Raw genomic sequence first — 19,511 nt, 5'->3', positions numbered from 1 at the left:
TTATTTATAGAGCCAGAAAGGGAATGTACAAATGAGTCCTAAGAATTCTTCTGTAAAAAAGTATTCAGAATGATGGGGTGAATTAAAAGATATAGGAATCACTTTCTAAGGAGCCAATCTTACAGAATTTGAGCAACAAAGTAAGAGTAAAGTGCTATGTAGTATAGAGAATCCTTGAGTCTGTACTTGATAGAGATGAGTAAGTTAGTGGGGAAAGAGGACATTTTCTCTTAAAGCAGAATGCTAACTAAAAATGTAGAAAGAGTAATGCAGGTAGACAAGAGTCACCCTTATACCAGGTTGTGCTGGCACACACCTTTAATCCAGCACTTGGGGGTAGAGCCAGGCAGATCTCTGAGTCTGAGGCCAGACTGGTGTACAGAGCCGGTTCCAGGATAGCCAAGGCTACACAGAGAAACCCTGGTGGGGGTAGGGGAAGTCACTGTCACAGGGAAGTTTTGGGTGAAGATTTTCTTCACAGTCAGGATATTGGTAAGTTATAAGAGTATTATGTAGCAAAACAGTGGGGAAAACCTCAGATACCAGCTTGCCCTGGTGATTATGGTCAAGTGATGGGGGGGGGCTCAATCAGATTATGAGGAAAATAACCTAGACCCAGATTGAAGGGTTGGCTTAGCAAATGAAAGCTGTTAACCTGTCTGTCTTTCCCTTTTCCCTCTATCCTCATTCTCCTTCACTTTTATTTCTTGAGGTTTTTGGAGATAGGGTCTTGCAATAGTGTAGCTCTGGAACTCAATTGTGTAGTTCTGGCTGTTTTCATATTTGAGATAATTCTTTTGCTTCAGCCTCTGAGGTAGGATTACAGGTGTTGTTTTTTGAGTCAGGTTTCTCTGTGTAGTCCTGGCTGTCCTGTAACTTGTTCTGTATACCAGACTGGCCTCGTACTCATAGAGATTAGTCTGCCTCTGCCTCATGTTGGGATCAAAGGCTTGCACCACCACACCCTGTTAAGTAAACTCTATTCTGTATTCTTACAGTCAAGCTTGTTAAAGAGAATTCAAGACAGGCTCTGTTGCAGAACGAAGGAAAAGGGCATCTGACAGTGCAGTGTGCTCCTGGATAGGACTTGGAACTTGACAGGGATGTTGTGGAGAAACAGGGATTGGCTCTATGTTATGATTTCCTAAAAAGGAAGGTTCCATGGTAGTAAAAGTGTCCTTTCTTTGGGATTTGTATTCTGGAATATTTAAGCCAACATGGGGTATGTCACAGAGATAAATACACATAAATTTTCCTTTTTATTTTTCATTTTTTGAGACAGTATTACTAGGCTATTCTCTATTAATTAAAACAAAGATCATTAAGCACATTAATCTTTTTTTTTTGGTTTTTTGAGACAGGGTTTCTCTGTATTGTTTTGGAGGCTGTCTTGGAACTCGCTTTGTAGACCAGGCTGGCCTCCAACTCTCAGAGATCCACCTGCCTCTGCCTCCCGAGTGCTGGGATTAAAGGCGTGCGCCACCAATACTCAGCACATATTAATATTGATAGGACTAATAAATACGTTTTTATTGCTGTTTCAGAAAGCTGAAGTTGATGGTAGTTTAAGTGATAGCCACGTATCTCCTCCAGCCAAACGCACTTTGAAACAGCCGGACTCTGTTTGCAAAGACAAATCAAAACCACGAAGCACTGGTCAGCGAGAGGAATGGGACATACCAACTGCGCAGGCCAGGTGAGAAGGGAGAATTCGCTGTTTTTTCTTTTTTTGAAAATTTGTTGTGATTCATGATTAATATTGGTGTTAATTTTCTTTAAAAATGAAAGTTTCAGCACTCGGGAGGCAGAAGCAGGCGGATCTCTGTGAGTTCGAGACCAGCCTGGTCTACAAGAGCGAGTTCCAGGACAGCCTCCAAAGCCACAGAGAAACCCTGTCTCGAAAAACCAAAAAAAAAAAAAAAAAAAAGAAAGTTTCTTTTAAATACTCATTTATAATTTATATTAGACTTATTTTAAACTTTCTGTAATATTGTTTTTCCAAGTATGCTATAAAATGTATTTGTTTTATAGAGACGTGTATAACATGTATAATATAATCAGAAATTATTATTACTAAAAGAATAGGGATTTTGATGCATCTTGAATATACATGCATATTTATAATTCTTAGTTTCATTTTAGCCCTGCTTGTTTTAAACATTTAATTTATGCATATAGGTATGTACATGAGCCCACTCTAATGGGCATGTGTAGATTAAAGGATGACTTCCAGCAATCTGTTCTCTTCTCCCTTCATGTAGATCTTGGGGATCAAACTTAGGTTGTTAGGTTTGATGACAAGGATTTTTATCAATGGAGCCATGTCACTGGCCGGCCTGCCTGCCTGCCTGCCTATCTAACTGTCTGTCTGTCTATCTATCTATCGACACAGTTTCTCTGTCTAACAGCCCTAGCTGTCCCAGAACCCTCTCTGTAGACCAGGCTGGTCTTAAACTCACAGAGATCCAATAATGACATGCACTACCACCACCTGGCTTATTTAGTTTTGATAGAGTCTCATATAGCCCAGGCTAGACTAGAACTCCTTATGTATCCTTGAACTCTGGATCTTCTAGCTTCTTGTGACTCCTGAGGTTACAAGAGTTCACTGTGCCCAGCTTTTCTTTGTAAAGAGAAATGATGCCAATGAGTATTACTGTCAGGCTCTTGGACCGCTTGAAATTTTTGTTTTCCTTTTGCCTCTACTGCCTGGTGAGGTACTTGGGTTTGGGGTGGGAATAGGGGTTATGCAATGCTGAGAATTGAACACATCCCCAGCTCTCTTTGTTGTTAAAACCAGCTTTTTCATTAACAACAAAACAAGAGCCAAGTAAGTGCTGTCTCCTTTAGAGCAGAGCTGAACCTTACTGTGCCTTTTTCTCCCAGTGATGTTATGTTGTTCAGAGAAGCTTTACCTTTTTTTTTTTTTGGAATGATATTAGGATTGCCTCTTATTGTTGTGAATAATTTAATGATGTAAAATTTTAATCATTTGTAGCTACATCCATCTAAAATTTATTTGGCATTAAGACCTGTGAATAAACTAATTTGCAAATAAGCTGAGTTAATGTTATGTTGGGGCCAGTGCCAAAGTGTACTTATGAGGTAATAAAAGTGATTCTTCTGTGGTTTTAAGTTGATTTTGAGAATGATTTTGGAGCATTCCAGAAAAGCATTGTGCATCAGCAACATGCTAGAATACATGTATTATGTTACATCAGTTGCTTTATGCTTACATCCATATATCTTGAGTATTATGCATATAATATACAAAGGTGCTAAAGAAAAATTCTTATTTTTGAGAGTATATTGTTTTTTAATAGTTTTTATTTCTTAAAAATAATTTATTTTAACTTATTTTATGTGCATTGGTGTGAAGTCAGATCCCCTAGACTGGAGTTTTTGTTTATTTTTCGAGGCAGGGTTTCTGGCTGTCCTAGAACTAGCTTAACTGTTGCAGATCAGGCTGGTCTCGAACTCACAGAGATCCGCCTGCCTCATCCCTCTGGAGTTCTGGGACTAAAGGCGTGCACCACCATTGCCCAGCCTAGAATTGGAGTTACAGACAGTTGTACACTACCATGTGGGTGCTGGGAATTGAACCCAGGTCCTCTGGAAGAGCAGTTAGTGCTTTTAACCACAGAACCATCTCTTTAGCCCCATTGAGAGTATATTAAGACAGACTTTTTGTTTTCTATAAAGAAGGGAGGATAGGTCTTTGTGTATGTGTGTGTGTTTATTTTAATAGATTAAAGATGTATCATAGTTTGAAAAAAATTATTAAATGTTTTTGATATCTAGGTATTTTTTTCCTCTCTTACAGTTTGTTTGAATATGTTTGTCATAGCTTAGAATTTATTTTCTCATTGAAAACTATAGCTGTCTGTTGCCATGACTCCTTATGGTCTTGGTTAAATTTATGCTGCTTAACCCTAATCTTTTAATAAGATTTGAATTGGTACAGTTGACAACATAGTTAATTCAATTTATAATTTGTTATTAAAGTTTTTCTTGAAGTAATGAAATGTCTCTTAAATAGTATATTTTATTAATATGTTAACCAAAGTAAAAGATGTTACTTTGTGAAAGATAATATGTTAACATTTTAAAGATGGATAATTACTGCATTTTTAATTTCTTGCGTATTTAAACAAATATTGATATACTTCCATATTAAATACATTTGTATTCTAGGTTAACTTCTCAGCCTGGTACTGCATTACCAAACGGACATAGTAGCTTGTGTGAGTATCCTGCTGGGAAATTGGTTAATATTGAAATTCTTAGAGTTAAGTTAAGCATGAAAGTGTATAAAAGTGTAGCCATTTACTTTTGCTTTTATTACTTCCTTTTTTTTGGTACCGGGGATTGAACTGTGGTCTCCTGCATGGCCCAAAAGTTCCCTACTTCTGAGCTATACATTCTAACCCCTTAGATGATTTAATAGTATATTCAGTATAGAACTAGAAATGATTGGTTTTTATTCATAAACAAAATATTAAAATTGAGAATTTTGATTAATATTAAAGCCATTTAAGAGGTTATTCAGTTTTTACAGCCTTTTAAATTTTTTCTTTTCCTATTTTCTATTTTCCTGTACTGTGCTCTTTGGAATGAAAATATCTCTCTTGCAGCCCTTAGAAGCCATCCCCTTCGAGGGGAAAAGAAAGGAGATGGCGACCTTTCATGTATAAATGGTGACATGGAAGTCAGAAAAAGTTGTCGGTCCAGGAAAAACAGATTTGAAAGCGTGAATCAGAGTTTATTATTTGATCAACTAGTAAATAGGTATGAGTGTTTTTCATTTAATTTTTTGACTTTTAAGCTGTTTTTATGTGTGCATATGTTGTGTTTGTGTATATGTGCATATTTGTTTGAATGTGTATGGGGAGGCCAATGGAGATGCAAGGTTGACTGAGTATTTTCCTCAATTGCTCTACATCTTAATTTCTGAGACAGGGTCTCTAACTGACCCTGGAGCAAACCAAATGGCTAGATTGGCTGTCCGTTGGCTCCAGGTCCTCTTAGAATGCCAAATGTCTAAATAGAGACAAGAAATTTAATTTATAGTTGAATATTATTCCATTGTGTATATGGACCACAGTCTCATTATCCATTCATTCCTCAGTTGAAGAATATGTAGATTGTTTATATTTCCTTTCTGTTGTGAATAGAGCAGCAGTGAACATGACAGATCAATTATCTATGGAAATGAATGCCAAGGAGTGGCATAGTTGGGTCATATGGTAGATTTATTTTTAGCATTTTTGATAATTCTCCACACTGGTATCTGGAGTGTCTGTACCAGTTGACAATCCCACCACCAATAATGAGTTAGGGCCCCCCCTTTTTTTGTTCTATTTTTGTTTTTTGTTTTTTCACACTCCTTCAGCATTTGTTATTGGTTGTTTTGTTTGTCTTTACCATTCTGACTAGGGTAAGAAGAAACCACAAAGTTGTTTTGATTTTGCCCCTCCCTGTTTGCTAGGGACAATTAACTTTTTTTTTTGTCTTTTGTTTTTTTGTGACAGGATCTCTCATTGTAACCTACTATAGAACTGTCTGTCTGTCTGTCTGTTTGTCCCTCCGTCCATCCTAGAACTTGCTTTGTAGACTGGCTAGCCTCTAAGTCAGAGATCCTCCTGCCTGTGCCTCAAGAGGGCAGATATCTGTGAACTAATTACCATTTATTATTTTATGTGTGTGAGTGTTTTGCCTAAACGTAAATGCACTGTATATGCCCTGTGCTAGTGGAGGCCAGAATAGGGTCCTGGATCCCCTAAGACTGGAGCTAAGGATAATTGGATGTCACCATGTGGGTGCTGGGAATCAAACCTGTGTCCCCTGGAAAAGCAGTTAGTGCTCTTAACTGCTTAACCATCTCTTGGGCCTGCCTTATCAGCTTTTGATATCCTATCCCTTGTTGCATTGAAGATTAAGTTTTCGGTACTAGAACTTCAAAGCATAGTCAGACTATACATGTGTCATCTTCCTTGGCTTTACAGTATCTTACAATGGACTAGAGAGAGAGGTTAATGCCATATTTGTTTATAAGTTGTTATTATTGCCAGGCGGTGGTGGCACACACTTTCAGTCCCAGCACTCAGGAGGCAGAGGCAGGCATCTCTGTGAATTCTAGACCAGCCTGGTCTACAAGAGCTAGTTCTAGGACAGCCTCCAAAGCCACAGAGAAACCCTGTGTCGAAAACCAAAAAAAAAAAAAACAACAGCAAAAAAAGTGTTCTACGTGCCATAGAACAGGATTTAGTCACACTTTAAATGTTGTAGAAGTGTTTGTTAGAAGTATCACACAGCCAGATGTGGTGGTGCAGGAGGTTTAGTCAAGAAGACCTCCAAGGAGGGCACAGGGCTCCTGGGGCAGTAGATGTGGATCTCTGTGAGTTGGAGGCCAGCTTGGTCTAGAGTGAGTACCAAGGCAGCCAGTACTGTTATACAGAGTAACCTTGTCTTGAAAAACAAAAACAAAACCAAAACCAAAAAATAAGCAACAACAGAAAACCAAAGAAAATCATCTCAAGTTCAAGGCTAGTTTGGACTACATAGTAAGTTTTCTGGACTGTATTGTGAAACTTGCCTAAGAAAACTGAATCAAACAAGCAAAAAACCTAAATAAAAATTGGCAAGTTATTTTGGATTTTTTAGGTATCAGTGTTTTACTTTAATTTAAAAATGTCTGTCCAATTAACTTTAGCTTCAAAGTTTTTATATATATATCTTCTTTCTGTTTTCTTTTTTAACTACTTCATATTAAAAGATTTCAGTTTTCCTCTTAGTACCATGAGTCTAGTAGTTGTTTACCATGATATTATGGTTGTGTTTTTTTTCTTTCTTTTTAAAAAATATTCTATGTGCTTTAGTGTGTAGGAGTGAGTCAGATTCCTTGGAACTGGAATTAAAGACTGTTGTGAGCTGCCACGTGGGTGCTGGGAATTGAAGCCACATCCTCTGGAAGGGCAACTGCTTAGCTGCTGAGCCATCTCTCCAATCCCTTCCTTCCTTTTTTGCAACAGGTCTCACTATGTAGACTGGTTGGCCCGAAGCTCACTATGTAGATGAGGTTGGTTTTGAATTTATAGTCATCCACCTGTCTTTGCTTCCTGAGTGCTGAGATTAATGGTATTCACTACACCTGACCTAGTTTTGAAATTTTAATATTAAATTAATTTTATTAAGAAAATATTTATTGGTAATACAGTTTGTCTGGGGAGGCTGAGGCCAGGAGAGATAGTTGAGGCGGTGACTTAAACTGACAGTTACCAGACCCAGATTGGCCAGTGGTCCGGTGCGGAGAATCCATGGGACCCTGGACATGAACAAGCTGAGTGGATGCGGCGACGCAGGACTTTGGTAGGAGGGGGCCAGCAGAGGGGCGAGGAGTGGACCAGACAATAAGCTCACACGAGGCTGGCTGCATCCCAATGACAAAGTCATGGGACCTGGGGTTTCCTACTTGGTTCAGTACATGGATTGTGTGGAGGTCCTGCAGTCAATGCGAGCCCTTGACTTCAATACCTGGACTCAGGTCACCAGGGAGGCCATCAGTTTGTGTGAAGCGGTGCCAAAGGAGTGACAAGGAGGAGAAAGCCCTGTAGCTGCCCACTCAGCTCTGTGCTGGGGAGGAGTAACCTGAAGTTTGCTGGAATGCCAGTTACTCTCACTGTGTACAGAGTGGTCCTTTGCCTGGGCCCTGTCTGTGCCAGCCTGATGCGCTTTCCCCCAGAGGGTAGGTTCTTACAGTGGAAAAGGTGCTGGTTTACCCCTGGTCTTCAGGGTACCCCAGATCCCTCATAACATATCCTACTTCCTATGCAACTTTTTGCCTTTGACTGTCTCCTAGGTGTGTAGGTACTCTCTGCAGAGTTCTCAGGCCCTTCATTGTAGAGAGGGGGTGCTGACACCTCAGCTTCTGGAACCCCATCATGCTCAGCACCTTTCTCTGTGTTTGGGAAGAATGGGGGCAGGAGTGGCAGCTACCTCCTCTACCTTTTGGTTGTGTAGCCCATAAGAGAGTGCCCCAAGGTGGGCTTGGTGGCACATGCCTTTAATCACAGCACTCAGGAAGCAAAGACTAGGATTTGTAAGGCCAGGTTGATCTACAACAGAGTGAGTTCCAGGACAGCCAGGCCTATGTAGAGAGGCTCTGACTCCAAAACCAAAAAGAGACAAGAGAGATAGCCCCAGGGCCCCCTCCTGGTGGCGGAGGTGGGAGGGGGCAGAATTGGACCCCTGCCTTGCTCAGTGCCCCCTAGCCTTGATCCCTATCCTTCAAGGGGTCTATACATTTCTTAAGCCTGCCCCTTCCACGTTTGCTTGTGTGTTATAGTGTACAGCCAAAGTATAACCTTCCTGCAACCCCATCCAGTCTCGCACTTTTGGGATGGGTGTGTATGACTGACTTGTACCTCCAGTATGTGTATGGTTAACCTGGGTGTGTGTGTGTGGAGGCATTGAGACTGAAGCAGTGGACAATCCCCAATACCATTTGTAGGTCTGGAACTGCACTCTTTGTCGTTGTTAACACACATACATTTTAGGGCTGTGGATTTATTTTCCTGGTTTTGCTTCTTTTGCTTACTTTTTAGCACAAATTACGATAGTCTATTATTACATTTATATATCACCTTGTTGAGTTTCCAAACTTTTTTTTTTATACAACTGTTGGTATTTTACTCTCTTTGGCCTAAAAATAATTAGGACAGGATTCCTTTTTCTTCTTCCTCAAGAGACCCGAGCAGAAGTTTGGTTAAATAATGTTTTGGGGCATGATATGAAAGTTTATTTCAGACCCTACCTTCTGCTTGCGGACCTTGTGGACCGATGCAGCCTGGACAGAAAGAAACCTTGGATGTTCACCTATAGGCCTTATGGACAAGGGGTGGGGATGTAAGACTGGTTTTCAGTCTTGGTCATCGCCTACTTTTGGTTTGGATGCCTTATACCAAAGGGACATAGTTTTTATTAAAGTCCGTATTTCTTCGAAAAAAAGAAAGAAAATATTTATTTCAATTTATTTATAGATTAAAAATGAATACTAAAACTTTTGAAGTGTTTATTTGAGCCTTATAGACAAAAGGTTTATAATTTAAAAGTTTAATAAATAAAAGTTGAAGATATTTTTTCATTTATTTTTTAAAAATAAAAGTATTTTATGTGTGTTGTATTTGTATGCATATATATAATACCAGTGGAGATCAGATGAGGGCTTTGGATCCCTTGGGGCTAGAGTTACAAGTTTTTGTGAAATACCAGATATGGGAATTGTCCTCTAACAGAACAATTTCACCTTTTAATACTGTATCTCACTGTTTAGTCAGTCCTAGCTGACCTCAAACTATGTGAATCAGGCTGGTCTTGAACTCACAGAGATTCACCTAACTGCTTTCTGTGTGCTGGGATTAAAGGTGTACTCCACCACACCTGGCCATCTTGTTTCTATAAATTGGGAATTGTGTTTTGATGAATTCCGGTTTGAGATATTATACATAGTTACATATTAAGAGATAAATGAGTACTGTTTTGTTGAGCCCTTTAATGTGTCTGATATGATACAAGTGTCCACTATTGTCTAAACTCTCTATTATATGACTGTAGTACTGCTGAAGCTGTATTACAAGAAATGGATAATATTAATATCCGACGAAATCGTCGATCAGGAGAAGTAGAAAGGCTTCGAATGTGGACAGATACAGAATTTGTGAGTATATTAACTGTGGCAACCTCTGCAAGTATTTTCTTTCCTTCTCTTCTAGTTCTTTTTAGTTTTTATTCATGTATATGTGTATGTTTGTGTGAGTGGGTACCCACAGAGCCAGAAGAGGGCATTGGATCCTGTGGAGCTGGAGTCACAGTTGGCTCTGAATCCCCTGATGTGGGTGCTGGGAAGCGAGCTTGTGCTCTCTGGAGGAAGAGTAATCACTCTTAACTGCTTAGCCATCTATCCAGCCTCCAGAGTAGTTTTCTTTATACTTGCAAAAAATTAGGAACCCAGAAAGAGGATGAGCAACAGTAGATTGATTTCCCTCCAAACTCCAGTGCCTACTGTCTTCTCTCTCCTCTCCTCTTCTGATATGTAGCCAAAGATGATCTTGAACTTCTGATCTCCTGCTTCCAGGCCTGTACTATTATTATCATGCCTGATTTATGGAGTGCTGCAGATGGTACACAGGGCATTGTGCATGTGAGGCAAGCACTCTATGAACCGAGCCTACATTCCCAGTCCAATAGAAGATTTAATAAATTTTGTGCATTGGTGTTTTGCCTGCATATGTGTCCATGTGAGGGTGTCAGATACCTTGGGATTGGAGATAACAGACAGTTGTGAGCTGCCATGTGGATGATGGGAATTGAACCTGAGTCTTCTGGAAGAGCAGCCATCTCTCTGTTCTTGGATGTCAGATTTTTTAAGTGAACAATTGTTTTACTCCTCTCCACTCATGTTTGTTTGGGATTTTACTTCTTGCTCTCTTCTGGCTGATGCTGCTTCCTCGTCAAACCCTTCACTTCCTTTTTCTCCCCCTCATTTTTTTCTCTTCCAAAAAGAGTCCCTTGGGGGTTGAATCTAAGGCCTTGTATATATTAAATGACTCTATGAACTAATTCATATCCTAATTCCTATTGTTTCTTCTTTTTCTCCTTTATACTTGTTGAATTTAGGAAGCTTTTTTTTTCATGAATTTGTGACTTGTAAGTAGATGCTCAATAAATTATATTGAGCAAGTGCAATTTATTTATTGAATGTTATTTATAACAGAACAAATGCTATGTTAATATTTGACAAATTTCTTTCTTTAAAAGGAAAATATGGATATGTATTCAAGAGTAAAAAGGCGAAGAAAATCACTGAGAAGAAATAGTTATGGGATACAGAATCATCATGAAGTTTCTACTGAGGGTGAAGAAGAAGGTCCGTAAAGCAATTTGTGATGGAGAAACTAGAAAACTGTTGGGAGGGAAGAAGAGATACAATAAATGTGCAATTAGAGTAGAGTTGTTTTGCTTTTTTTTTTAGGGTTATATTGTACAATTTGAAGTAATTTAAATTTATCTGGCATCTGAATTTTCATTTCCTTCAGTTGGCAAAATGAAGTGGCCATTGGTAGCCCTTGAGTTCTCTAGTGTGAAGAAGCTTTAGCTGTGGCTTAGTCTCCAGGGGATTAACCCTCTTGTTTTACTGAAGGCAAACCCCGCCCCCCTTCTGAGACAGGGTTTCTCTGTGTAGCTTTTGAGGCTGTCCTGGAACTCACTCTGTAGATCAGGCTGGCCTCGAACTCACAGAGATTCACCTGGCTCTGCCTCCCAAGTGCTGGGGTTAAAGGCGTGTGCCACCACTGCCTGTCGAATATACCTTTTAACTAAAAGATTATTCTACTGTCCGTAACCTCCAAGTCTCTGCTTATTTGGATTTTAAATTTTGTTGTAGACTTGAGGTGTAAATAGAGAAAAATGGAAGTGCTAATAGAAGTGGAAGGATCTGTAGTGTTTTTGCCTTTCACCTGTCTAGGTCTGAACTTAAAAACACAGTGGATTTGTAGGGCTGCAACTACATGCAGAACATGCAGAAAGCACAGTGGTTTGTCAGTTTATAAACTGGTGACCAGTGCGCCTGTAGGGCTAGCACTGATCTCATAGAATGAATTTTGGGAGGTTTGGCATGTTGGAAATATATATTAGCAGGACTTTCCAAGGTAATCTGACTCCTACTGTTTGTAGATCTCAGGTGAAGAAGACTACATTTATTTCTCAAATTCTGTATTGAGTATATTAGTCAGATTTTTCCCCCTCTAAGACAGGGTTTCTCTGTGCAGCTATGGCTGTTTTTACACTAAATATGTAGACCAGACTGGCCTTGAACTCACATAGATCCACCTGTCCCTGCCTACAAGTGCTTAGATCAAAGGCATGTGCCACCACCACCTGGCTTAAGAACGCATATTTCTAATGAAGGTACTTACTGAGTAAATATTGTTGTTGTTTTAGTCAGAATCTCTATTTGTATCCTTTGGAGACAATTCATATAGATGAGACATATTGGTAATGTGATTTTTTTTTTCCCGAGACAGGGTTTCTCTTTGTAGTTTTGTAGACCAGGCTGGCCTCGAACTCAGAGATCCGTCAGCTGCTGCCTCCTGAATGCTGGGACTAAAGGCGTTACCACTACTGCCTTGCTCAGTAATGTGATTTTTGCCTTTACATACAAAAACTGAATATGTAGAGGTTCCAAAGTCATCTGTGTAATTTTTGTTCACAATACACAAGTGTACTCTTTTAAAAATTGTTTTTTTTTTGTAGAATTAGAAAACTTATTCAGGCACAGGTATTTTATACCATTATTTAGATAAGTAATAGTATATTTGCTGACTTCTTGTGTAAGCTAACACTGAAAAATGCCAAAACTGGAAATAAACTTTCAGTTGTTATGAGTAAAATATAAAGACATACACATTTACTTTTTCATTTCACTCCATATCATTCATTGGTACCTTTAACATTTTTTCCATGCTTTTATATTATATTGGCAGTTTCTGTAGTTAAAAGGTTAGTCATGAATTCTATTGTACTTGGAGACCACATGCCTACACATTTTTCATGCTTTTTATCTAATGTGTACATACATGTTATGTCATACCTATAGTCAAACCACTGCATTATAATTTAATTTTTTTGGCTAGGTGATTATCATGGAATGATCTCTTGCTGGGTATAGGTGGTGCACACCTTTAATCCTAGCACTGGACAGGCTTAGGCAGGAGGATCTCTGTGAGTTTGAGGCCAGCCTGGTCTACAGAGTGAGTTCCAGGACAGGCTCCAAAGCTACAGAGAGACTCTGACCTGGAACTTACAGAAATCACCTGCCTCTGCCTCCCAAGTGCTGGGATTAAAGGCATGTGCCACCGCTGCCAGGCTAGTTTGAAAATTTTTCTAGTTTTTCTTTTCAGTCAGGGTTTCATATACCTAGGTTGTCTTTTAGCTCATATGTACCAGAGGATAACCTTGAACTTCTGACCCACTTTCCATCATCTTCATAGTGATAGAATTATAGGAGTGTGCAACTATGACCATATTTATTTGTTTGTTTGTTTTGGCTATGCACGGTGACATGCATCTTCAATCCCAGAAATCATAATTCAGAGGCATGAGGGTTGCTGTGAGTTCAAGGCTGGTGTGACCTACATAGTTTGGTGCTATCTCAAACAAGGATACAAACAAAATATTTTATTTATTTTTATTGTATGAGTTTGTTTTGTCTTAAAAAATCTTAAAAAAAAAACAAAAAACCTCCCAAGAAAATTAAGACACTGAGTATGATCCCAGTGGCCTGCTATTCATCCATCCATCCATCCATCCATCCATCCATCCATCCATCCATCCATCTATCCATTTTTGAGGCTGGGTCTCATTGTGTAGCTCTGGCTGTCCTAGAACTCACCAGGTTGGAATCAAACTTGCAGAGATCTGTTTGCCTTTGCCTCTGAGTGCTGGTATCAAAGGGATCAAAGATGTGCGCCACCACACCTGGCTCACAGTGCTTTCTCGGAACTGTATTGATTATTGGCAGAAAGAACTTTGATTTTTATGTTTACCTGCATTTATTTTTGGCTATACTAGTTTATGCTATTATCATAAATTGCTAACATTTTAAAAATGTCACTTGTGGCCGGGCGGTGGTGGCGCACGCCTTTAATCCCAGCACTCGGGAGGCAGAGGCAGGCGGATCTCTGTGATTTCGAGGCCGGGCTGGACCAATAGCCTCCAAAACAATACAGAGAAACCCTGTCTCGTAAAAACAAAACAAAAAACAAAACAAAACAAAACAAAAAAAAAGTCACTTGTGTAGAAAAAATGGATAAAAGTAAATACTCAGTTGTAGAATGGGACTATACTTGTGGATTAAAGTTTTTTATACTTTTCATATATGGAAACTAGAATCTCAAGAGGAGGATGGAGACATAGAAGTTGAAGAGGCAGAAGGAGAAGAAAATGATAGGCCGTATAATTTGAGACAAAGAAAAACAGTGGATCGATACCAAGCACCGCCAATAGGTAGGTGACTCCAAACAATTTCTTTGTTTTCTGTAACTGAGTATAGCTCTACCAATATTGTGAGAAAAGAACATTTTCTGGGTCAGTGGTGTAGTCCTGTGGTCTTTGCTGTTCAGGAAGCTGAAATTAAAGGATCGCTTGAGCCCAGGTATCATCTTTGGCAAGGCCCCTCACCTTCAAAAAACAAAACAAAACAACAGTGCTGAATTTAAAGTAATGAAATCTCTTTTAAGTCCTGTGCATCTTTTTCTACATACTTCTGTGTAGACATGCAGCTGTCAGGTACGGTGCATGATGACAGCGATGGGTCATGTACAGCAGTATTACTTGTTCTTCCTTTCACTCATTCATTTGACTACGACTTCCTAGTATCTGTGTGTATAGATTTGCCTGTATGTTTTGTTCTGTGTTTTTGTTTTGTTGCCAGGAATTAAACAAGGGTTTGGCATGCTGGGCTAGTGCTTTGTCATTGAGACAACCTCTATTTGTGATATTTTATTTACTTAGTATAATGTTTTCCAGAATCATTTTTACTTAGAATTAAAAAAATTATTTCAACCAGGTATGGTGGTCCTTTAATCCCAGCACTCAAGAGAAAGAGGCAACAAGTGTCTCTGTGAGTTTGAGGCCGACCTGATGTTTATAGAGAGGTCTAGGGTAGCCGGGACTATGTAGGGAGACCCTGTCTCAAAAAAAAAAGTCTTATGTGTATGGGTGTTTTGCCTGCAAGTGTGTCTGTGCATACATATATGCCTGGTCCCCACAAGGGCCAGTAGAGAATGTCCTGGAATTGGAGTTACAGATGGTTGGGAGTTACTTGGGTAACTTGGGTCCACGGGAAGAGCAGCTAGTGCTTTTAACTACTGAACCACCTCTTCAGCCCCTTTACTTAGAATTTTATACTTTAAAATAGTAATTGGTAGAGTTATGCTGCTTTTCTCTAGAGGCTGTTTAAGTGTTCTGGCATCCTTCTGTTCTTGTTAGGAGTCATTGTTTCAGCTGTCACCAATGAGAGTGTGTGTTATGGTAGTAAAAGGTTGGGAATCATTATTCTGATGTTTTGTTTTGGTGGTTTGTTCTTTTCCTAAATCTAATTGAAATAATGTCCAAAGCATGTATTTGTATTCTACAATTTGGCAAACTCTGTAATATGGACATGCCCGAGAAGATGTCACCATAATCATGATGGCAAGCATACTCATCACACCCAGCCCTCAGGTTTCTTCAAACCTGTGTGTATTCTACTCTAAGTCACTGTGTCTCCCTTGTATTAGTCTTTGGGCATTTATCTATTTACTGTCACCTTAAATTAGCTTTACATGGTTTTGATTTATATAAATGTGATTACAAGTGTCTGCTTGTTTTCATTTTAATTTTTTGAAATAGTCTCATTCTCAACCTTGATTTGTCTGGAAGTTACTGAATAGATTAGGGTGGCCTCAGATTTGTGGTGATCATCCTTCCTCAGTCTCCTAAGTGGTGGAATTATAGGCACAAGCCATCATACCCAGCTTTGAAATACTAAAATACTACATTTTTGCCTTTTTTTTTCACTCAGCATAATTATTGTAGTACTCACTATAGGTGTGACTGTTTCATTATTCATTTTTTTATGAATTAATTCTAGCTTTTGGTTATTAGTTTTTATAAACCCAGGTGTGGTGGTGTACATCTTTAATATCAGCACTCCAAATCTGCCTTAGGTGCTGGACAGCCCCCAGCCAAGACCCACCTTCAAGATAGCCATGGAGTGAGAAAGTCACTCTTGTAGTTTTTGATTTTTTTAAAATTTAAATTAGAAATAAGCTTGCTTCACATGTCAATCCCAGCTCCCTCTTCCTCTCCTCCTCCCCTGCTCCCCAACCCCTCCCACCCCCTGCCCCATGCCCCCTCTGTTCCCAAGGGAGGGTGAGGCGCTCCATGGGGGATCTCCAAAGTCTGTCATATCATCCAGGGCAGGGCCTCGGCCTTCCCCCCCGTGTGTCCAGGCTGAGAGAGCATCCCTCCATGTGGAATGGGCTCCCCAAGTTCATTTTCATTTGTATGCCAGGGATAAATACTGATCTACTACCTGAGGCCCCATAGATTGCCGAGGGATCTTCACTGACACCCACATTCAGGGGGTCTGAATCAGTCCCAAGTTGCCTCTCAGCCATCAGTCTGCGGTCCATGAGCTCCCCCCTCGTTCAGGTCAGCAGTTTCTATGGGTTTCACCAGCCTGGTCTTGACCCCTTTGCTCATCACTCCTCCATCTCTGTCACCAGGTTCCAGGAGTTCAGTTCAGTGTTTTGCTGTGGGTGTCTGCCTCTTATTCCATCAGTTACTGAATGAAGGCTCTAGGATGGCATATGTCATTCAGTCTCATTATCTGGGAAGGGCATTTAAGGCAGCTTCTCTACTACTGCTTAGATTGCCAGTTGGTATCATTCTTGTAAATCTCTGGAAATCTCACTAGTGCCAGATCTCTCCTCAAACCTATAATGACTCCCTCTATTATGGTAACTCATCCTGCTCTCCTCTATTCTTCCCGCTCCCCCATGTCCTACTCTCCCCGCCTCTTTCTCCCAGCTCCCTCTCCCCTTCTCCCCATGCTCCCAATCTGCTCAGGAGATCCTGTCCCATTCCCCTTCTTTGGGGTACCATGCATCTCTCTCCTAGGGTCCTCCATGTTTCCCAGACTCTCTGGTGGTGGGATGGTAGGCTGGCACTCCCCTGCTCCATGTCTAAAGTTCATATACGAGTGAGTACATACCATGTTTGTCTTTTTGTGACTGGGTTACCTCACTCAGGATGGTTTCTTCTAGTGTCATCCATTTGCCTGCAAATTTCAAGATTCCATTGTTTTTTGTACCACATTTTCTCTATCCACTCTTCAGTTGAGGGGCATCTAGATTGCTTCCAGGTTCTGGCTATTACAAATAATGCTGCTATGAACATAGTTGAACAGATGTCCTTGTTGTATGAATGTGCATCTTTTGGGTATATGCCTAAGAGTGGGATTGCTGGGTCTTGTGGTAGACTGATTCCCATTTTTCTGAGAAATCTCCATACTGATTTCCAAAGTGGCTATACGAGTTGGCACTCTCACCAGCAGTGGAGGAGTGTTCCCCTTTCTCCATATCCTCTCCAGCATAAACTGTCATTGGTGTTTTTCATTCTTGCATTTTTATTGCCAAAAAGCCTAGTACCATGTGGATGATACTGCCATGTTTGGCTTCCATGTTATGTTAGAATCTCATGCCCTTCAACCACATTAGTAGCAGCTTTTCTAAACTGAAACAATTGCTTTCTAGGCACAAACAGTCCCTTAGGCTTTTTCTTATCATAAGTCTGAAGCTTGGCTGCTGTTTTAGTTGTTTTACTATTGCTGTGATAAAGCACTGAGACCAGGACAAAACTTATAAAAGAGTTTAATTGGGCTTGGTGTTCTAGAAGGTTACAGTCTCTGATGACAGAGTGATTGCATGGTAGTGGGAGGCGGGAGCAGCAGTTGAGCACTCACATCTTGATTCTCAATCAGAAGGCATAGAGAACATAAAACTTAATAACTTCCTAAATATCCACCAACTAGGAACCAAGTATCCAGATACCTGAGACTTACAGGGGACATCTCACTTAAACTACCACAGATGGACTCAAGGCAGTTTTCCCATTGTTCCAGTGCAGAGCGGGTCTTTCCTTAACAATTGCAATCTCTCTTTCAGCATGTGACCTGGATGTAATATTAAACTTCCTGGTGCTCTTTTTTTTTTTTACAGACTGTACACTTTGATTTTTTAAAAAAAATTATAGCTCTGCATACAAGTTATCAGTAATTACTGTGATATTGAGTCAATCCTATATACTGTCTTAAAATTTCCTCCATCACAGAAAGGGGTTTATTACTTTTAAATTTAATGTCATATAAGTTCTTAGGACATTAGGAGAAGGCAGCCAGATTCTTTATAAAATGACACATGAATGGTATATAGTCTAGTTGCTAGGGATATCCTCTCTGAAATCTCTTGATACAGATCTCTAGAGTTTGCATTGCTGTCAGCATACTGACAACATTACTGTCTTCCAGGCTCCAACTAGAATGTCCCAGTAAGCTCTGGTTACAGCATTTAGTGGATTTTCTAACCCTGAGTCCCACAGCCTTCTATAACCCTTCCAATCTAACATGATCAGTTTCTTCATAGCAGCAACCCCATTTTTCCTCGAACCAGCTTCTGTATTAGTTACTTTTGTGTTGCTATGATAAAATACTATGATCAAAAGCAACTTAATGGAGAGTTTATTTGGGTTTATGTGATTTTATTTTTTTTAATTTTATTTATTTATTTATTTATTGGTTTTATGAGACAGGTTTTCTCTGTATTGTTTTGGAGGCTGTCGGTCCAGCCCGGCCTTGAACTCACAGAGATCCGCCTGCCTTTGCCTCCCGAGTGCTGGGACTAAAGGCATGTGCCACCACCGCCCGGCTGGTTTATGTGATTTTAGAGGGATAGGTTGGTGGTAGGCAGCTGAGGGTCTGCTGTCTAGCTAGTCTAGCAGAACCAGAGAGCTCCCAGTTCAGGGAGAAATTCTGTATCAAAATATAGGACAGAGAGTGGAAGAGAATGACACGTAATGCTCAATGTCATCATCTGGTATTCATGGGAGAGTACACCTGCACACATGTGTTTGTGAGCCTTCATCTCTATGCTTAAAATCCATGGCTAAGTTCTTTCCATCTCTGTGAGTTATGAAGTGCCTGGCTCCTGTAGCTGGCTGTAGTGTTGTGGTTCGGGCCTTGAGTCTACCTTGTAGTGCTTGGGCAGATTTCTAGGGTAAGTTCACATGCACTAGCCAGCCTGGAGTTGGTCTGTGAGGTTTTATGTGGCTGGTCTGGTTCTGGGATACAGGTAGTCCTGTGCTTCCTTTTAATTCTTTCTCCAAGCAGACTGCCTCCCTGGGGAGGTATGAGGCAGGCAAGTACTGTGATTCCTAACCTGGTTTCTTAACTTCTGTGAATGTATTTTCTTTTTTGATTTTTCAAGTCAGAGTTGTTCTGTGTAACAGCCCTGCCTATCCTGGAACTCACATCTGTAGACCAGGCTGGCCTTGAACTCACAGAGATCCACCTGTCTTCACCTCCCAAATGCTGGGATTAAAGATATGTACCACCACCACCCAGCTTGTTAAGATATTTTCATATGTAAAAATTTTTTTATATTTATGCTTTTGTGGGGAATTATTCCTGGGATATTATTGTGTTGTCGTGTCCCCTAATACAAATTTTTAAAACTGGATTATACTTTTGGAAATATTAACTTAGCATATATTTAGAATGTTTCTTTGAAGCAAAATAGTACTAACACAAAGTGTTTGTCTTTATTATGCTTCCAAACAAGAGGATGGAAGTTGAAGATATATGGCTAGGTTCTCATAGAAAGTTAACAGAGGCAATTTATGCTCCTTTAGTGTAT

General features: G+C 40.0%; 1 protein-coding gene across 2 annotated transcripts in view; it reads left to right on the top strand.

Annotated features, from left to right (window-relative positions):
- Window positions 1-19,511, top strand: part of Atad2b (ATPase family AAA domain containing 2B) — a 131,609-nt gene that overhangs the window by 17,366 nt on the left and 94,732 nt on the right. For both annotated transcript variants that reach the window (XM_040730745.1, XM_040730744.1), the window contains exons 2-7: window positions 1,545-1,696; window positions 4,195-4,244; window positions 4,635-4,788; window positions 9,613-9,715; window positions 10,816-10,924; window positions 13,945-14,061. In XM_040730745.1, coding sequence (XP_040586679.1) covers window positions 1,545-1,696; window positions 4,195-4,244; window positions 4,635-4,788; window positions 9,613-9,715; window positions 10,816-10,924; window positions 13,945-14,061 — 685 coding nt within the window. The remainder of the gene's footprint in view (window positions 1-1,544; window positions 1,697-4,194; window positions 4,245-4,634; window positions 4,789-9,612; window positions 9,716-10,815; window positions 10,925-13,944; window positions 14,062-19,511) is intronic.

This window comes from Mesocricetus auratus, unplaced genomic scaffold (assembly GCF_017639785.1).
Source record: "Mesocricetus auratus isolate SY011 unplaced genomic scaffold, BCM_Maur_2.0 Super-Scaffold_100024, whole genome shotgun sequence".
NCBI classification, from domain to species: Eukaryota; Metazoa; Chordata; class Mammalia; order Rodentia; family Cricetidae; genus Mesocricetus; species Mesocricetus auratus.
Note: the sequence above shows the minus strand (reverse complement) of the source record. Positions and strands in the feature narration are given on the sequence as shown.